At 50.6% G+C, this 18,904-nt stretch overlaps 1 protein-coding gene across 1 annotated transcript in view; it reads left to right on the forward strand.

Annotated features, from left to right (window-relative positions):
• Positions 1-4: 4 nt before the first annotated feature.
• Positions 5-18,904, forward strand: part of RNF123 (ring finger protein 123) — a gene marked incomplete at its 5' end in the record, with an annotated part of 29,061 nt that continues 10,161 nt past the window's right edge. Inside the window, 15 exons of the mRNA XM_042880548.1 lie at positions 5-89; positions 835-936; positions 2,111-2,217; positions 2,672-2,870; positions 3,398-3,543; positions 3,729-3,812; positions 4,616-4,723; positions 6,996-7,173; positions 8,153-8,227; positions 11,599-11,686; positions 11,938-12,025; positions 12,148-12,232; positions 17,261-17,400; positions 17,577-17,765; positions 18,330-18,405. Coding sequence (XP_042736482.1) covers positions 5-89; positions 835-936; positions 2,111-2,217; positions 2,672-2,870; positions 3,398-3,543; positions 3,729-3,812; positions 4,616-4,723; positions 6,996-7,173; positions 8,153-8,227; positions 11,599-11,686; positions 11,938-12,025; positions 12,148-12,232; positions 17,261-17,400; positions 17,577-17,765; positions 18,330-18,405 — 1,750 coding nt within the window. The remainder of the gene's footprint in view (positions 90-834; positions 937-2,110; positions 2,218-2,671; positions 2,871-3,397; positions 3,544-3,728; positions 3,813-4,615; positions 4,724-6,995; positions 7,174-8,152; positions 8,228-11,598; positions 11,687-11,937; positions 12,026-12,147; positions 12,233-17,260; positions 17,401-17,576; positions 17,766-18,329; positions 18,406-18,904) is intronic.

The raw sequence follows: 18,904 nt of genomic DNA on the forward strand, positions 1-18,904 counted from the left end.
GGTGTGCTTCCTGCACCGGCTCATTGCTGCCCTGCGTTTCTTCTGGGATGGCCACAAGGCAAAGGCACCTGCTGCGCTGAGCAGTGAAGGTAAGGCCTGGAGGAGAAGCTAGCAGGACACTTCTGTGTTTGGGACAGGGTTTGTTTCCTGGCACTGCTCTCCAGGATGCTGAAAGCTTTGTGTTTCTCATGGGTGCTGATGCTTTCTGCACCCTGAGCCTGTAGATCCTGGGAAATTCCTATGTGCAGATCTAATCCCATTAACACCCAGACCTATTCTGGACAATTTGAGACTTGCAAAAGAATATCTATATTGTGATCTGATAGTTAAAGTACAGGGAAATGTATTTGCCAATTTTCACAGGGATTTCTGTGGGATTAAGGAGAAACCAAATCAATGGCCATTGCTTTCCCACTCTTAATCCCAGCTTTATCTATCTCTTTGCTTACTTTTGGCTTACTCTTTCTTCAGATTCATTGAGTGCCTTACAGTACCCTGTGGGATGTAACGGACTCCAGCTCAGGTTAGAGTAGATAGGTGAGAGCTGAAGAGTTTACAAAGGATCTGGTTTTCCCCAGGGACTGGAACTGGGCGGGATGAAGGGCTGGAAGCCTTGTTGCCTCCTGCTTTGGTGTGCATCCAGTGCTTGCTTTGTTATGGAAGTTACCTCTACCTCTATGGCTTGTGTTCTTGGAACAACAGAAGCAGTCACTTGGTACAGCACCAGCCTGGGCCCTGGGCTCTGTCTTAGGACTTACCTGTTGGTGTTAATGTATGTGTGGGGGTCCTGTGTATGGATCTGATGGGACAAACAAGTTTCCTTATCTACTTCAGAGGCGTATGTCCCTCCCCAACTTTTCTATAATGGGAAGGTGGATTATTTTGACCTTCAGCGACTCGGAGGTCTTCTGTCTCACCTCAAGAAGACTCTGAAAGGTAAGTGCTCTGACTTCCAGAAGTTTTACCACAGGTCCTGGCTGAAGTTCACCACGGAGATATCCCAAGGAGGGAGCTGTGGGTAATGACATGTGATTAAACGTAAGGAGAGGAGACTTGAATTTTGATGTGATGCAAGTTAACTCTAGAGAAAGCAGCATCCCTCTGAGGTGGAGTGTCCTTTAAGTTAACAGCTTTTTATATCCGTGATTTGGACACTAATTTGTCTTCTCCTAATTGCAGGCTCCATTCTGAGTGGTCAGTTGGAAACTTTTTTTCTGAACTCCTGTCCTGATTTTCTTGATGTGCTTTTATTCTCTGCCCCAAACTCATTATGGTGGACGGTGGAGACAGTGGAGAGGTGCTGAGCAGAGTCTTATTCCCTCTCTGTGTCAGGGTAACCCCACATACCCTGGTATTAGCTTTGCCATTTGCCCTGGTGAATCTCCCACTCCAGCCCCCCTTGCTGCAGCTGCACAACATGCCAGATCTGCAGATGTAAGATGGGAGTCCAACTCAAGCAGTCCCACAAGGATTCCGCTTCTGCCTATGGCAGGAAGGGAGCCTGGGAATACCTGCTGGGGAAGTGCTCTTGCTGCATCACAGCCAAGGGCTGTGTCAAAGCCTGCACACTTCTACACAGCTGGGTATAAGAGATACCCAGGTTTGACTTGCTGTACCACTCCAGGCAAGCAGTAGCAACAGCCCCAGGTTCTTTCTGGACCACTTTAAACCCAGGACTATGGACAAGAAAGCATGTTCAGGCTTTGTACAGCATAGCCATCTGACAGCCTTCCTCTGGGCTGTGAAGGGACCTGCAGTCTTAGTGATCTGGGGACATAATCATGGGGCAGCAGATTGGAGGATTGGAAGCTCAGCAGGTGGTCTCAGGCCCTGAAATAACTTCCCTGTCTCTGGCCCTGTTCATTGCCTCCTGGTTCTTTGTTTGTTCTGTTTGTTGCTGGTAGGGATAGGAACAGAAAGGAGCAATATCTGTCATTGTTTGGTATCCACTCTGTAGGGAGAGGTGAGCTGGGGGGAAGTGAGTCTGTTCTGATGCAGCATCCAACCTCGCTGGCTGCTTCTCTACTGCTGAGGAGCAGGAGAGAGAATGAACCTAGGGCTATGACAGGTAACTTGTGCGTTCACAGCTGCTCTGGTGTGCTCTTTGCAGATGACCTGGCTGCAAAAGCCAATGTCCTAATTGACCCTGCGGAGCTGCAGGCAGTGACTATGGATGATCTGGATGAAGATGAGGAATCAGCAACATCAGCAGCACAGGTGAGCCACTGGTGCTGGGCAGCAAGCTTAACCTCTAGCTTGTTAAGGGGGAAAGCAGTGTCTGGTCCAGGACTGTAACCAGCCTGTGGGCAGCCAGGTTAACAACTTGTGGCAGATCACCAAGGACCCAGGTGCACCAAGTCTGAGCAGCCAAATTTTCTCTGCACTGTAACTATCCCTTGATCTGAATGTGGCCCTCTCCTCTGTGAAAACTCTTGATGCTTACTTTTAAAGGAGGGCATGGCAGCTGTAGGCACAGCAGCTTCTTGCTGTGCAGATCTGCTGCTTGTGCCTGACACGTGCCCCAGCTGAAGGAACACACATCAGCTAACTGAGCATCATCTCCCTTTCCAGTAGCCCTTGTGCATCTGTACCAAAATCCCTGCAGGGAAAAAAAGGAGCCATAGCGAGCAGCATAACAGCTAGAACTCTTTCTCCCTTAATTTCTTCTCAGTCTCAGCGTCCCTCTGCCACCCTAGCCATTGGTGGAGCTCTTGCCAGACCTGGCTGGCTCAGCTCTCCCACCCTGGGCCGTGCCAACCGTTTCCTCAGCACAGCGGCCGTCAGCCTGATGAACCCACGGCGACCTCTTGGTACCCTTGAGAAGGTCAAAGTACGCACTCTAAGTGTGGAACAGCGTACGGAGGAGGACAGTGAGTACTTCTGCATGCTAGCATGGCCCAGCTGGTCCCTGGGAGAACAGCCTCTTCAGCTCCCCCTGTTCTTGAGAGGAAAGCAATCTGTTTACTTCCAGCATTGCTCCTTCCCTTTCCCAGGGCATGCTGAGATCCACAAAGTCCACAGTTAACCACTTTGCTATCCTGAGCATAACACTCTTGATGTTCTTGCACTCTGTATGCAAGGAGGTGCTGCCTTGGCTCCTGTAAGAGTAGCATGACTTGGCAGGAAGGTAGTTTGGAGGCAGCGCTGTAGTTGTTGCTCCCTTGGTGGGGCCAGGCAAGTCTCTGAAATGTGCTTCAGTCTGTTAGAGCAGATCTGGCAGGTCAACTTGATGCACACAGTGAGGTGGGATGGCGTGTTTGTGTGTCTAGGGAAGGAGCGGTGTGTTGCAGACATACTGCAGGGTTCTGGTCATTGGCTTGAGAGAGGCGCAGGCAGGAGCTGTGGTGCCAAAATGCCTTGTTGAGAACTTCTCTCCTGTCTTGGGGATGGATTGCAGTTGAAGGCAGCAATGGAAATGAGGGTCTCTTACTGGGGAGACCTCCAGAGGAGCCAGACCAGCCCATCACAGAGAACTCCCTCCTGGAAGTCCTGGATGGGATAGTGATGATGTACAACCTCAGTGTCCACCAGCAGCTTGGGAAGGTAAGCAGCACGTGCTTTGCAGGCATCCATTCTCCCATTCTACTGTACTGACTCTCTGTTTTCTGCTTGCTTAGAGACTGTGTGTTCTTTCCTTCTCCCAGCTCCCACGGGGGATCAGATTGCATGCTTTTGTGTGTGGGGAAATAAATGCCCTCATGTTTTGTTGGAATCTGCTTGCTTTTCAGATGGTTGGTGTGTCAGATGATGTGAATGAGTATGCTATGGCACTGAAGGACACAGAGGAAAAAATCAGCCGCTGCCCAAAGAGAGTAAGTGTTTCTGGACATCCAGCTTCTTTCTCTGGAAGCTCCTCAGTACCTGGCAAAAAGTTTGAAGCACGGTGCATGATTTCCAGCAGTGAAGCTGGAAATGTTTTGTTGGGGTAGTAACTCGTGCCTGGAGCTGGCAGCCACATTTCATGCTGTGCCAACCAATTGTACCACTGCTTCAAGAAACAGAGGCACTGAAGCAACTGCTTCAACTTCTCACAGGCACTGTGAGAGTTTGCAAACCTTCAAGTGCTGCAGGCAGCTCAGATCCGTTCTCCTGAAGTTGGGACTAGGAGTACCCCACAGCTGTGACTTAGGATTTGAAAAGGTTTCCTGTCCAGAGGAGACCTTCCAATCCACTTCAGCTTCCAATCCAATTCACAGCTACTGCACTTCTGTCTGAGCTGCTGGGACTTTTCCTTAGATCTGGCATTCACAAGCACAGTTCAGAAAAAAACAAGTAGTAAATACCCTGCAGTGGTGAGCTTGGGACACTTATGTCCTCTCCAGCTGCTGGAGACAGAATGTATCCGGTGATGCATTAAAAAAGTACCCCTGACAGCAGTTGATCCTAGAGCTGTCAGGACCAGTGTCTGCATCAGGCCTTGTGGGCTGCAACTGAGGCCAGTAAGTGCTTTTTATAGCACCGATTCCCACTCCCTCCTCAGAAGGGGAGCTGACCTCTTTCTCTTCTGCCTAGCTAGCCCCAGGGTGGTATTTGCTTTTGTGTTGTTTGTCCAGCTTTGCAAAAGGATAATATAAGTGGAAGTGATATCTGCCCTCACATCTCTGCACTCTTTCAGAGGAGAGACATCCATGAGGAGCTGCTGAAGAGCCAGAAGGTCTTCTCTGAGAAACTCAATCACCTAAGCCGACGCCTTGCCTGGATAAATGTCACCATCTACTCAAAGGTGGGCAGGAACGTAATTTGAGTGGCTCAGAAGGTATTGAGCACGTGTCTGTATCTGTGCTGCTCAGCTCACACGTCACAAGTAATATTTTTGCTGATGATCTCTAGGCCTTGTTTGTGCCTTTGTGCACTGGGACTCCTTCTCAGGCCAGGACTCCCTCCTGCCCCAGGGTTGGTACATTAGAACACAGCCCAGTCTGTTCTGAGCTTTGTGTGGTGCTGTAAGCTTTTCCTTGGGGAGTCAAGTCTCTGTGGTGCAGATAGAAGCATGCAGGCCAAAGGGACATCCAGTTCTTAGGGCAGGCTGAGAAGACAGAGAAGCTATTGTGAAGCATTTCTCTGAGCTGTGCTGTCACAGGGAGTTCTCACTAAGGCTTCTCTTCTTGGAATGTCCAGCACCCAGCCCTTAGGAGTTTCCTTTTCAGATGTTCTCCCCTTCTTCACTTGGTTTCCAAGTGCTTTTTATATTTAGTGCCACACTGACTGTTAGCACAAGTCGTCCCTTCTTCCTCGCATTCACCATCTTCTGGTGTAACATCTCTGGTCCTGCTTTTCTCACAAGCAATTTATGCTCTTACACCCTGCAGATCTCCTCTGGTGTTCCCTTACACATTACCTCACCCCATCTATGTTTGTATGTTCTTTGTTCTGGGGAGTAGGACACTTTTCTCTCAACATGCAGCATATATCCCAGGATGTAAACAGGGAGGGGAAGGGCAGTGGCTCCTATGAACGTATCTGCCAGGGCTGTGGAGGCAGAACTCTTTGCTTGTCCCCTCTATCGCTGGCAGAAACAACTGCAGGGCACAGGATGGCAGCTCTCCAGCCACATGAACATAGCCTTTGCTCGCCAGAAAATGCACCTTTCTTCCTGGATCCCTCTTGAAAGGCTGGGGGGCTTTCCCAGTGCATATCAGTTATCACTGTAGTAGCCCATGCAGAAACAGCGTTCTTGTCTCTAGATGACCTGTTGTCATATTAAGGATGGGTACCTGCTGTTTGCCCATGGAACTGTATCCCCAGTGGGCTCCAGCATCCACGTGGCCTGCGTGCTGGGGAGGGACACATCTGAACGAGTGTTGCTGATGGAGAGAAGGAGTGAATCTGCTCTCTGCCCGGCAGGGAAGTCCTGCTCTGTGCTGAGGTGTCAGAATGCAGGAGAGGCTGCTGTGTCCTCTGGGGAATTCACCGTGCGTTTATTGTGAGCTGTGGGATTTGATGTTAGATGAAAGGAAGGGCAAAACATCCGTAGTTTTGAGGTAGATAATGCCATCTTCAGAACACCCCAGGGGGAGACCATTTCGGCTTATCTTGTTAAGGCACTATTTGTCTGTCACACTGGGGGGAATCACATCTCTCCATCCTCTTGCTGTAAGCTTTCTTCCATCTTAGCAATACCTGAGATAATGTTTTTAGATTATCAGGTCTTAATAAAATCAAACACAGCTCTCTTTACCTTAACGTTGTCTGCACGATTGCTGATCATAACTGTTGAAAACAACACTTGAGCTGAGGTGTGTGCCGGCATTGAGGCAAAGATGTCTTTTATTCAATCCAGTTGATTTTCTCCCCTTTGGTGTAATTTACAGAACAAACTCACACAGCTCTCCCAGAGATGATAGTGGCATACTTTAGGAGAGGAACTAGGCAGATGGAATCACTTATCTGTACCTCTGAGGTGTTGTTGTTTTTTCATTTGAAGTGTAACTCTCTTCCATCTGTTTTTATGTAAACTGCTAGTGTTCATCGCATTTCTTGGCATCACAGGATATAAAACATTTCCTCTTCTTACGTCTTAGTTGGTACTGATTTTAGGAGCTTAAAGTTATATAGATGCCCTTACATTTCCTGGTTTTGATTTAGAACCTCCAGAGCTTTTCTAGAGAAGCAGGAAGCCAGCGCTGCTCCAGATGGGGAATGTGGCTGAGTGGCTGGCACAGAAGTCAAAAGGCTGTGGCCACCCATTGCAGGGGTCTGAGTTGGTGTGAGCTCTCTGCCAGTTTCTGTGTGTTAATTCCTACAGTGGCTGAGGTTTCTTTCTGCCAGATTTATGCCAGGATTGCTAGTGCCTGCCTTCCTTCAGACACTGCACTCAGAATAGAAACTAACACATGTTTTTTTGCAATCAGGCAATGTGGTCTCATATTCCCTAGAAAAGAACAGATCCTGAAGGGATTCAGGACTCAGTGAGACAAAGCCACTGCTGATCTGCTCTCATGCTGGTGATAGCTGTGCTCTGAACTGACTGGGGAGTGCTGTGTTCTCCCTGGCAGGAGAAGATGCAGGATATCTACTGGCTGCTGAGAGTGTGCATCCGCACCATTGAGCATGGTGACAGGACAGGCTCGCTTTTTGCTTTCATGCCAGAGTTCTACCTCAGCGTGGCTATGAACAGCTACAGCGCACTCAAGAACTACTTCAGTCCTGTCAATAGCATGGAGGAACTTCCAGGTAAGGGGAAGGGGAGGCCTTGCTAGTTTTGGCCTGGTAAGACCTAAGTAAAGCCCCATCCCTGTGATGTACTGGTAGCTGTGCATCCCTTCTGTATCCTTCCCTGGCCGTGCTATCCTTCACTTTGTGCTGTCTGTGCGATGTGGGGCAAGTGCTGAATGCTGTTCCTTGGGTAGGTGCCCATTGATGACCTATGCCCTTTACTGAACTTAGGTGGGGTGCCTGTGCCTTGCCCACAGCTGTCACAGCATTAGCTGTACTGAAAATCATTGGCAGCTGTGTGCTTCCAAGGAGGCATTGGGAATGGGTTGGGATGCAGGAAGATGTCATTGTCCTGACCATGTTTGCCACTGGCTGGCTGGGTGGGGGGGATTCATGCCATGACTGCAGGAACAGGGGCTGTTTTCAGTTCCTGGTGGGATTTGGATGTGGAGATGGACACCCACTTCATGCCAGGCGTCTGTGTTCAGCTGGATTCAGTCTGTTCATGCTTTTCCTGCCTACATCACTCTAGCAGTCCTTAGGCTTTCCAGAGCCTGCAAAGGCAAGAGCTGCTGTTCCATTCAACAAGGTGTAGCTAAAAAGTGCCCATTAATTGGAAGCTGTGCAGGGAGCAGTAGAACTAAGCAGCAATAGATCTACTGCTTCAGGGCCTGCAGACTGGACACAGCTTCTATGCATATATCTAGGGTGCTATTTGTGTTGCTCAGCCCCTTCTGCATTAGACTTCTCTCCTGTGTCATCTGTCACAGTTGCTTGTTTTTTTGGTTCCGCCTTTCTCTGTGTGACTGCTTCAGGCTACATGGTAAGGCTGGAAACTGTGTTGCAGATACATGTTTCCCCAGCTGTTTGTTTTGACAGTTGGGCAGGCAAGAAAGCTGCAAAGTTTGCTGCTGCAGGAACTCATCCCATTGCCCGTCCTGTTGCAGTCTGCCCACTGGGTCGTTATGTGTCTCCTGCTCCCTCCTTCTCTTCACAGGCTATGAGGAAACCCTGATGCGCCTCGCTGCCATCCTGGCCAAACACTTTGCTGACTCAAGGATTGTGGGCACAGGTAATGGTGCTCTCCTTTTCTTTGGGGTGATACGTTGCAGGCCTGGCTGGCCCCACTGCCAGTGGCTCAGCGATCTGGGATGTATCCATCTGTCTAGGATCTGTCTGCTGAACTCACTGAGTGCTCTGTACCTCCTCAGGCAAAGAGAGGCTGAACACTGCCATTACCCCACGTGTCCTGCTTAATTCAGGGTTAGGTAGATGACCTAGGATGCCCCTTTGAGAGCAAGGCTCATATCCCAGCTACTTGCACATTAGTCTGGGGCTTCTCAGCTGCCTAGGCACAGGGATGCTCTCCCTGCTGACTGGGGCAGCAAGCCTCTGTTCTTCCTGAGCTGTAGTAGGAGTAGGCACACAGATGCAGATACAGATGGGCCATATACAGGAATCCTTCAATTCACAATGAACTTTTGCTAACATGAGGAGCACACAGACTTGTACAAAAATGCTCATCTGTGCATGTGTGCTTCTGCCTGTAGTTCTCTGAGTTTGGGGCTTGACTTGGGCTTCTGGAGAAACCCAACATCGTGCTGAATGGACTATTTGCTCTCAAACCAATACTCCCTGTTCAGCTTGACTCTTGTTTTGATTCAGTCAAGTCTGCAGGGAAACTACTGCATTTGGAGACAGAGATTGAAGTGTTTCTCCTTCATCAGCTCAGTGTGTCTTCTGTGAAGGTCCTTGAGTGTATGACCCTTTGTGATGCCTGGGTAGATCCTAAAGGCAGAATGATTCAACATGCCTAGTTCCAGCTGCCTGGAAACCAGTTTGGTTCACACACTTGGCTCTAACTGCTCTGAGTTCTACTTAATTCAGTAACTATTTCTGAAGGCATATTTATCCTGCATTCTCAGGATGAATCAAGAGTCCTTTTCTCATCCCTGTCATCTGGATTTAGAAGTGACTCTGCTCCTCTTCCAGAAGCTGCTTTCCCCTCATCCTTTAGATGACACTGTCTTGCTAAGAGATTAAACTAAGGCTGTAGGCACACTTTTCTATTGCAGAGCAGGAGGCTGCTTGTCATACCACTCATCTGCTGACAGCTGTTGCATCCTCAGCAGAGCCCCAGAAATGCTTGTGTGCTCTTTTCATTCTGTGCAGGTTGGCTAGGTGAGCTTGCACTTGGGCCAGAGGAATCCCAGGCATCCATACAGGCTGGATGGAGCGGTCCTTGAAAGCAGCCCTGTGGAGAAGGACCTGGGGGTCCTGATAGATGAAAAACTTAATACGAGCCAACAGTGTGCTCTTGAGGCTCGGAGGGCAAATGGTATCCTGGGCTCCATCAGCAGAGGGGTGGCCAGCAGGGACAGGGAGGTGGTTGTCCTCCTCTGCTTTGCTCTTGTGAGGCCCCATCTGGAATAGTGCGTCCAAGTGTGGAGCCCACAGTACAAGAAAGACAGGGAGCTGTTGGAGAGGGTCCAGAGGAGAACCACTAGGATGATCAGGGGACTGGAGCAGCTCCACTATGAGGACAGGCTGAGGGAGCTGGGCTTGTTCAGCCTGGAGAAAAGGAGGCTGCGGGGTGACCTCATTGCAGCCTTTCAATACTTAAAGGAAGCCTACAAACAGGAGGGGAATCAACTCTTTGAAAGGGTTGATATGTGTAGGACGAGGGGAAATGGTTTTAAGTTGAGGGAGGGAAGATTTAGGTCAGACATCAGGGGGAAATTCTTTACCCAGAGAGTGGTGAGGTACTGGAACAGCTGCCCAGAGAGGTTGTGGATGCCCCGTCCCTGGAGGTGTTCAAGGCCAGGTTGGATGGGGCCCTGGGCAGCCTGGTTTAGTGTTTAGCATTTAACGTGGAGGTTGGTGGCCCTGCATGTGGCAGGGGGGTTGGAGATTCATGATCCTTGAGGTCCCTTCCAACCCTGGCCATTCTGTGAAATTTCTGTGAAATTAAAAGGATTTGAAGTCGCTGGCTGGCTGCACAGAATTAGATCAAGAAATACTGTACAAACTGTAGCAGGGAGTCAGTTGTTTAGGAATACCTTCACCCACTCCAACTAAAGACAGAAGAGACAGTGGGCTCAAGAGGGAGACTCAGGACACAGCACTTGCACAGTGCCTTTCTGTGCCTCCGATGTGGAGCAGTAGCCCTCAGCAGAAGAGCACACACAGCCGGTTGTGGCTTCATGGATACTTCTTCAGTTTTTCCTGAAGAGAGCACTGTTGGAACTTCAGGCTTTGGCTGTAATCTGAATACCTTTTGACAACAGCATTTTTTAGTCTGGTGCTGTCTGTAGCTGTGTGTTTTCCAGTATCTGCTGCTTTGAGCAAGTGTTATCCTTCAGACTCTCCCATCTCATGGCTGACCTTCCCTCTGCACAAAGGGTGCAGATGCTTTTCTAACTGCAAGCATGGGTCAGTCAGAAACCGCAGGGCTATTCAGATTGGAGAGAGCCTCAGGAGGGCTCTCGACCGTCCTCTACAGAGTCAGCTGTGGTGCTGGACTGGGGCTCAGGCTTTATTTGTCTGGTCTTGAAAGCCTCAAAGGATGAAAACTGCACAACACAGAGCCTCTCTGAGCAACTTGTCTCACTGCTTTACTGTCCTCATGGAGAAAACATTTTTCCTTATGTCCAGTGTGAACCTCTCTTGTTTTATGTCTGTTCTGTCTTGCCTCTCACTATATACCATTAGTGGTGTATAACCACAGTTGTGAACTGCATCTTAGTGATAATCTCTTACCTTCCTGATAAATCTCTTTGCAAGCTACTGTTAGCTTCCCTATAGCTTTCTAATCCATGGTGAACAAACCCAGCTCACTTAGCACTTCCTTCCAGTGCACGTTGGCCATATTAGCAGCACTCTGCTGAACTCTAGTCTGCTTATTTTATTTTGAGGATTTCAAAACTGGGTGCACTGCCTCTGGTCTAATGAGAGCTAATTAAAGGGAGTTAATCACTTCTCTTGATCTCCTGGCTGCATTCTTTTAATGCAGCAGAGGATGCTATTGGCCTCCTTTTCTGCCAGGGCATACTGCTAGCCCAAGCTCAGGTTACTGTCTGCTTCCAGCTCTGGTTGCTCTCTGCAGTGCTGTTCTGCACCCAGGCAGTCCCTGCCTGTACCACTGCAAGAGATTCTTCCTTCTCACACCTGGGAGTCAGCATTTGTTCTTTCTGAATTTCATAAGGTTCATGCTGTCCCATTTCTCCAGCCCATCCACATTCCTCTAGCAGTCCAGCCATTCAGCACATCAACTGGTGCCACTCATTTAGCATCATCTGCAAAGCGAGTTCTTCCTCAGAACGTGTCCAGAGAGGGTCTGTTGTTAGTGAGGGCTGGTCCCTCCCAGCCTCTGGTGTTCAGGTGCCCCGTGGCACACTGTGTGTCCTTGGATGTCTGTCCTAGCTCCTTCTCTTTGCTCCACAGACATCCGGGACTCCCTGATGCAGGCGCTGGCCAGCTATGTCTGCTACCCCCACTCACTGCGTGCTGTAGAGAGGATCCCAGAAGAGCAGTAAGTGCTGCCCTGCCTATTCCTGGGGCAGGGCTGGGCTGGGTGGCAAGGCTTGGAGTGAGCAGGCAGGCTGCCAAGCACTGCGGGGATAGAGGAGCTGCAGCAGGGTGCTGGAGTTGATCTGGGGGAGCCTCCTTTCTCTAATGCACCGGTGTGTTGCTCAGCCTCGGCTCCATGAGTTCTGCCATAAGTCCCATTTGTTCCCCTGTCCCCAGACCCTTTGCAGCTGACCTATGTCTTCTGTCATGCAGGCGGATCTCCATGATGAAGAACCTCCTGGCTCCCTACGAGCAGCGGCCCTGGGCGCAGACCAACTGGATCCTCGTCAGGCTGTGGAGGGTGAGCATCCCTGCCCTCTCACTGCCTGGGGCTTGGGTGGACGCTGAGCATTTTGCTTTCCAGTAGCAGCAAAACCTAGCTGTTCTCCGTCCTCTAAGGTCTTTCCGCATCTCTTTTGGCAGGGCTGTGGCTTCGGATACAGATACACGCGGCTCCCACACTTGCTGAAAACCAAGCCTGAGGATGCCAGCCTCCCCAGCCTGCAGAGTGAGTGGGGCAGGGGAGTGGCATTCAGGTTTACAAAGGATGCAAAAGGAGAACTGTCCTAACAGCAGGTGCACTGTAAGAGGGAGCGGGTGTCCAAGGAGGCAGGGCACTGGACAAAGTCAGAAGTAAGGAATGTTTTAAACAGGCTTCTCTCTTGGAGCCTGGCAGAGCCTGTCTTGCCTTTGGCTTGGCATTTCAGTTATCAGTTCTATTGCCAAACTGAGGAGACCCTCAGATCTGCTACATCTGGAAAGGACATGGGAAGGAGGTAACTTTTGTGAGCATCTTCTGCTTCACCTGTGCAGACTCTTGGCCAGTCTGGATATGATCCTGATTCCTCTCTTCTGTGGAAAAGGCTTTGTGCCAGACTGTGCGGGAGAGCTGCTCAGGGATGGGGGACAGAGGGTACTGCAGCCTGATGTAGGCTGGGGGTGTGTGGAGGTGCACTGAATGCCCCTTCTGGTGTGGAGAACTCCTGTCTCTATTTTAATGGCATTCTTGTTCTTTTTCTTTCTCCTGCCTGTGTGTGCCCAGGAGATCTCTCTGTTGCTAGTTTCCAGAGTAAGTTTGTTGTGTGGCCCTCTCCTGTCTGGTGCAGTAGCTTTAGAGAGTTCCCTCCTTCCCCAGTTTTGTGTAGAGAGTCTTCTTTTGTGGGACAGAGGGTTCACACAGCGATCCTTTTTCTCAGTCACATCCCTGGGAGATGCCAGAGAGTCTGGTACCCACATGGCAGATTCTGGGGCTGCATTACAAACCTGCTCTCGTTCCCGTTTGTATCAGCGTTGCCTCTTGGGTCAGAGGTTTGCTGCAGGCTGTGCCAGCTTGGGTTCCTCTCATGCTTGGAGGATGATGGGGAAGCCCTGCTGCACATGGCAGGGGCCTGATGGTTATCCCTCATCCTGCAAAAGCAAGCCCTCGGGTAGCTGCTGTCAGTCCCAGGGGGTGGTCACCAAAATCCCTCAGTCCTGCACGGCTTTGGGACAGGATCAAAGTTTCTCAGTTTTTGAGATCTCTCTGCATCCATCCTTGGATGGCTCCGCACAGTCTGAGCGCAGTCTGGGCTGGGCAGGCTGCTGGGGACTTGCTCTTGGGACTGCTATTTTAAGGTGCAGCTGAATCAATAAGGAGTGCTGGTTTCGTTGAAAAGGGACATGGGACTTAAAGGTGTCCTTGAGATACCGCCCAGGAAAGGAGAAGATGTGCCCTTGCCTTCCCACCTATCTGTCCTCACCTTGCTGCAATTTGAGCATTGGCAGGGACAGCAGGCCAAACTGCTGAGCTGAAAGAAATCCCTGTTTGTCTGGGCCGGCTTCTGCAGCCAGCCTAAAGCCAAAATAATTGGCTTGTGTTAATTTAACTGTGTGGGCCTTCACAGTGGTAGTTCCTCGCTCTCAGAAATGAGCCCTTAACTGAGAGCACAGCCAGGTGGGAACATTCCCTTGGTGGGAGCATACCTAACCTCATCTCCTGTCTTCTGCTGCTGCTGCCTTGCTCTGCTGGGTGTACATTGCAACCTTCCCTTCCTCAAAAGTGTTTATGCAATCTCCCTTCTTCATCCTTCTGAATGATGTGGAAAATAGGGCGGCCTCTGAGTGTTGTTCAGGAAGGCTTTTCGTCCCTGTGGCCCCTTCCCATCTAACATGCTGCTCACAGATCCAGCACTAGCAGCCTGTTTTCATGGAGCTCCCTGATGCATTACCAGGGATGGGGTTTCCTGCACCCCCAGCTTTACATTTGTCACTGCTGCTCCATCTGCCAGACGGGCACATTTACATCTGGCTCCTTTTGAGAAGTCAGGTCAGTGCAGGGTGGAGCTGCTCTGCTCCTCCATCCGGCCCATTGCTCCCAGCTCTGCTGATGCCTGGAGCCTCACACATACATCACCCAGGGCACTGACCAAGAGGTCTCACGAAGAGCCCTGTTATAGATCTTGCCAGGTCGTTAGCAAACCATAAAGTACATAATTATCTTCCTGTAATGAAAGTACATGACCCTGCTTCTTCACAGTCAACCAGTAGGAACTCTTATTGAATGCTTCCACTTTATCTGCTTTATTAATTTTTAAGTCTATCTGCTAATGGCTTCTTGCTGTTTGACTTTCTCTTATGGCTACTTTTCTAAATAATTCTGTTACTTCCTGTAGTTGAAGAAACCGTGTGTGTAGCCAGCTTAGTCCTGAATGTTTCCTTTTTGTCTTTTCCTTCTATTACCTCCTTTCTCCTTGTTTTCTTCCACTGCTGGCTATGTTTGTCCCCGTTTTGCCCTTCTCATCTTAGCTTTTGTCTGTACTTCACCATGGCCTCAGAGAACTTTCTGGCTGAGAGGTTTGCTGCAGTTCTGGGGTTTTCTGGCTGCCTGATAACCGTACAGATTATTTCTCCCCACTTTGAACTTTGTTTTTCCTCCTCTGACTGCTTTGCTCACCTTTCTGCAGGGAAGTTCCTGTTGTGGAAACATCAGTTGTATTTATGACAGCTTGGGGCCACACTCTGTTGCCCACATTAAATGTATTGAGATCATAATTTCTGGCCTTGGAAAACCACCAATTTCAGTTCCAATGACTGATGTTCATCTGCCATAATGAAGGCTAAGCCAAGATCGAGTGGCTTTCGTATGAAGGAGTTACAAGTTTTAGAAATCCTGATGATGTTCTGTTGCCAAGATTGAGAAGGTAACCATGTCAGCAGGTCACCATAGACTCCTGGCACTCCTACTCCTCTCCTACAGCCAACGTAAGAGCTGTGCTCATACCCAGGAGGGCAATGCTGAGTGGGGTGTAGGGAGGAAACCCCTCAGTGCAGGTGAGCATCTTGTTAAATGGAGAATGCAGGGGTCTGACTGCAGGGTTAGGATTCTGGATACAGTGATGTTTGCCCCTTGGTGATCCCAGTCTGGGAGCTCATGCGGGAGAGCAGCCACTCTTGTGGCTGAGGGCAAGTTCCTTCCATGGCTTTCAGCATGGTCACGGTGTAATTAAGACTCATGCTCCTCCTGGGATCAATAAAGGCCAAACTGGTGCACCTGGAGTTAGCTAAAGACTTAGAAAAAGTCCAAAACTCTGACAAGCAGCACCACTTCTTAGTGCTCTTATGAACTGGCACAGCCTTTGCCAGAAGCAAGGAAAGCATTTAAGAACCTGGAACTGGAGGCTTGGAGCAAATTCACACCACTTATTGGAAAAACACCATGAGGAAATAGCCATTGGCCAGAAGTCAGGGAAAAGCAAGTTACTACAAGCAGAAAATCATCCTTCAAACTGCCTTCAGCTGAGGTAGGCTTTGGCTGGGCAGCTCATTTTGGGAACTGTCTTGGCTTGAAGTGTTGGTGGAGGAGGCAGAGCTGCACAGCGCAGCTGCGGTTTGCGGTGGTGGTGCTGGTTCTTGTAGTCTTTATTTTCTGTGATCAGGCTTTTTCTCCCAGTCCTCACTCACAGACAAACCCCCTCGCTTAGTGTTGTCTGCTCAGGGTGCTCTGCGTGCTGTGGCCTGTCACCAACAGAAGAAAACAGAGTGAGCTGTGGTGCTGCCTGCTGGACTTCTCTGCTTGCACCTTGCAGCCAGTGAGTTCCTGAGGATCACAAACCACGGTTCTGACAAAGGGTTATCCTTCAGCTGAAATCCTAGCTTAATCTTTTCAGAAAAAAAAAAAAGAGAACAAGAACAGCAACAAAGAAAAAGCAGCTTGATGCGTGGCCAAAGGAATGAATTACACAACAGCAATTGCAAGGGGAGGAAAAGAGAACAAAACAACACATTATGCTTTTGTGCAAATCTGCCTCCTATTTGTGGTTTGGATGCTGAGGGCACTTAACAACTCCACCTCTCCACAGAAAATCTGGGAGAGCTGGTGAGGCTTGGGATGGTGGCACAGGAGCATGGATGTGACAGCCTGTGACAGACAGGCTGCTGGGACTGGAGCTGTTCCTGCCTCAGGAGCAACTCGGGGCTGTGATGGAGGTCCGAAATCATGGCTGACTGCAGGGGGTAAATGGAGAGCAGCGTCTGAGGGGCAGCAAGAGGAAAGTTATTAAATGAAGCGAGTGAGAACCAAGCTCCAGTTAGAATTCTTCCTGCTGTGAACAGTTAGGCTGTAAAATGTTGCTCGAGGGCATGTTCAGTGCCAAAGGCTTACATAGCTTCAGGGGGGCCCTTGGCAAGGAAGCCACAGAGGGTCACTGAGTACATAAAATCCATCTGACTCAGGCAGCCCCTGAGCCGTGCGTGGGCACAGGACATCAAAGCCATTTGCCCTGATGAAATCCCCCCCAGAGATGTGCTTTTGGCCAGGATCAAAGCCTGCCTGGAGTGTGAGGGCTCCGAGCACCAGCACATGTCCTCCACCCCAGCAGAATCTTGGACTCATTGTGAAGATTTACAGTATCGTTTCTCCCATTCCCACCCAGGCTGATGATCTCTGCCTGCCTGCCTCCTCTCTAGTTCTATTCCCAGTGAGCAGTGTATAGTTGTGCCTGGCTGCTCAGTCTCTGAGATCATGCTGGAGGATGCTGTGTGTTTTCTTTGCCCCTGCTGCCCTTTGAGCAGGAGTTTTCACCTGCTCTTAGTGATAGCTTTTCATAGGGAAAGTAGTTGTGCTTCTTCCCTGTACTTGGTAAAGATGTTCATGGTCTTTTCTCCAAGCCTTGCATGTTAGTCTGTAGTTAGATCTTGGCTGTCCTTCCCTCATGCTGTTACTGATTCTGTGAGCCTTCATCTGCCAGTGAGAAGCATCCACCCCATGGGTGCCTCTTCCTTTACTCCCTTATAGGGGCCAGCATCCCGCATGGGGCTGACCACACTCCCCAGCTGCAGGCCCTGGGGGCACATTGCCATGCGTAGTGTGTTGGCAGCCCTGCCTGCCCGAGCCCACTGGAGGCACAGCCTGGCCCTGGGCAGGAGGAGGGGTTTTTCTAGGTGCCTCTCACACACACTGGCTCTGGAACAAGCCCAGAGCCAAGCTCCTACCTGCTCTTGCCCCAAATCTGTGGCCACTCTGTGTCCATGCCACTGAGCTGTCCTTGTCTGCTCGCAGAGCCGTGTCCCTCCACCCTGCTGCAGAGGCACATGGCAGACCTGCTCCACAGCGACTGTGACTTGGCCCCCAGCTTCCTGAACAGCGTCCTCAACCAACTGAACTGGGCTTTCTCCGAGTTCATTGGCATGATTCAGGAGGTAAGCACGTCCCTGGGCTGCACGCCCTGCACCCACTGTCCCACAACAGCAGGACTCGGGACTTGAATCTCAGGGCTGGGGGTGCAGCCGTTCCCTGGCACGTACAGGAACTGGACCAGGCTGGGGTTTGTGGCCCTTCTTTTGGGAAGAGGCCTTGTTAAGGTGTCTCTTTCTAGATCCAGCAGGCTGCAGAGCGCCTGGAAAGGAACTTTGTGGACAGCCGCCAGCTGAAGGTGTGCGCCACGTGCTTCGACCTGTCGGTCAGCCTGCTCCGCGTGCTGGAGATGACTGTCACTCTTGCCCCCGAGATCTTCCTGGACTGGAATCGCCCATCGTCGGAGCTGCTGCTTCGGAGGCTCGCCCAGGTATTGGCCTTTGGCAGAGAGGGAAGGAGTTTCCTCAGAGAGGCTGTGAGCAGCCCTCAGTGCTCGCGGTTTGGGGAGTGTCAGCAGAGAGCAGCGCGCTGCAGCGTGCCTCTCACCCTGCTGACACTGCAGAGCTGTGCCCACGCAGGGGATGCTTTGCACAGAGATTGCACAGCTCACAGTGAGCGTGTCAGGCCTGGAGCCATCCCTGCTCATCCCACTGTGTTGTGGGTGAGAGCTAATGGTGGTGGATTAAGTGCCTCTGCAGCTGATTCCTGCAGTGTAGAAATCTCCATCCGTGGTGATGCTCTGTCACGCAGAGAAGCACGTTGCTCTGTGTGCTTTTCCTGTGCCTCGGGGTTGGTAGGGCTGTGCCACTGCCATCCCGGCCCCACTGACACTGCCTTGTCCAGTAGCAGCTGACAGCCAGCTCTTCATGAGCTGTGGCTGGACCCTCTGCTTTCAAAGAGCTGCTTGCACAGAAGCAGCTTGGCATCTGCAGGTGGAGTACAGATGTAAGTGCAAGGTGCTGACCTCAGACATGCTCTGCTTCTTCCTGCACAGCTCTTGAACCAGGTGCTGAACCGTGTGACAGCTGAAAGGAATTTGTTTGACAGAGTGGTCAACCTCCGTCTGCCAGGTGAGTCTGTGCATCAGCTCTCCATCCCTCTGCCCTGTTGAGAACATGCTGGAAGCCCTCAGACAGCAGGCACATTGTGGCCAAGGTCATTGCAGAGGTGTGGGATCAGCAGCTGTATGACTCTAGCTGTCCGCAGCAGAGGTGGCAGCTGGGCTGTGCCCGTGGCTGGAGAGGTACACTGACCTGACATGGGTTAGACTGGAGCTGTCTGCAGGGCTCAGAGGCCTGGACAGATTTCAGTGTAGGTAGCAAACTTTGTTGCTGTGCATTGCATTGAGTAAAGGGTGGAGTAAATTCTTAAGATATGGAGCAGTTGGAGAGGGTCCAGAGGAGAGCCATGAAGATGATCAGGGGGCTGGAGTGCCTCCTCTGCAAAGACAGGCTGAGGCAGCTGGGCTTGTTCAGCCTGGAGAAGAGAAGGCTGTGGGGTGACCTCATTGCAGTCTTTCAATACCTAAAGGAAGCCTACAAACAGGAGGGGAATCAACTCTTTGAAAGG

The sequence above is a fragment of the Lagopus leucura genome, unplaced genomic scaffold (genome assembly GCF_019238085.1).
Source record: "Lagopus leucura isolate 7727_CA_CO unplaced genomic scaffold, USGS_WTPT01 Super-Scaffold_100026, whole genome shotgun sequence".
Classification (NCBI taxonomy): Eukaryota; Metazoa; Chordata; class Aves; order Galliformes; family Phasianidae; genus Lagopus; species Lagopus leucura.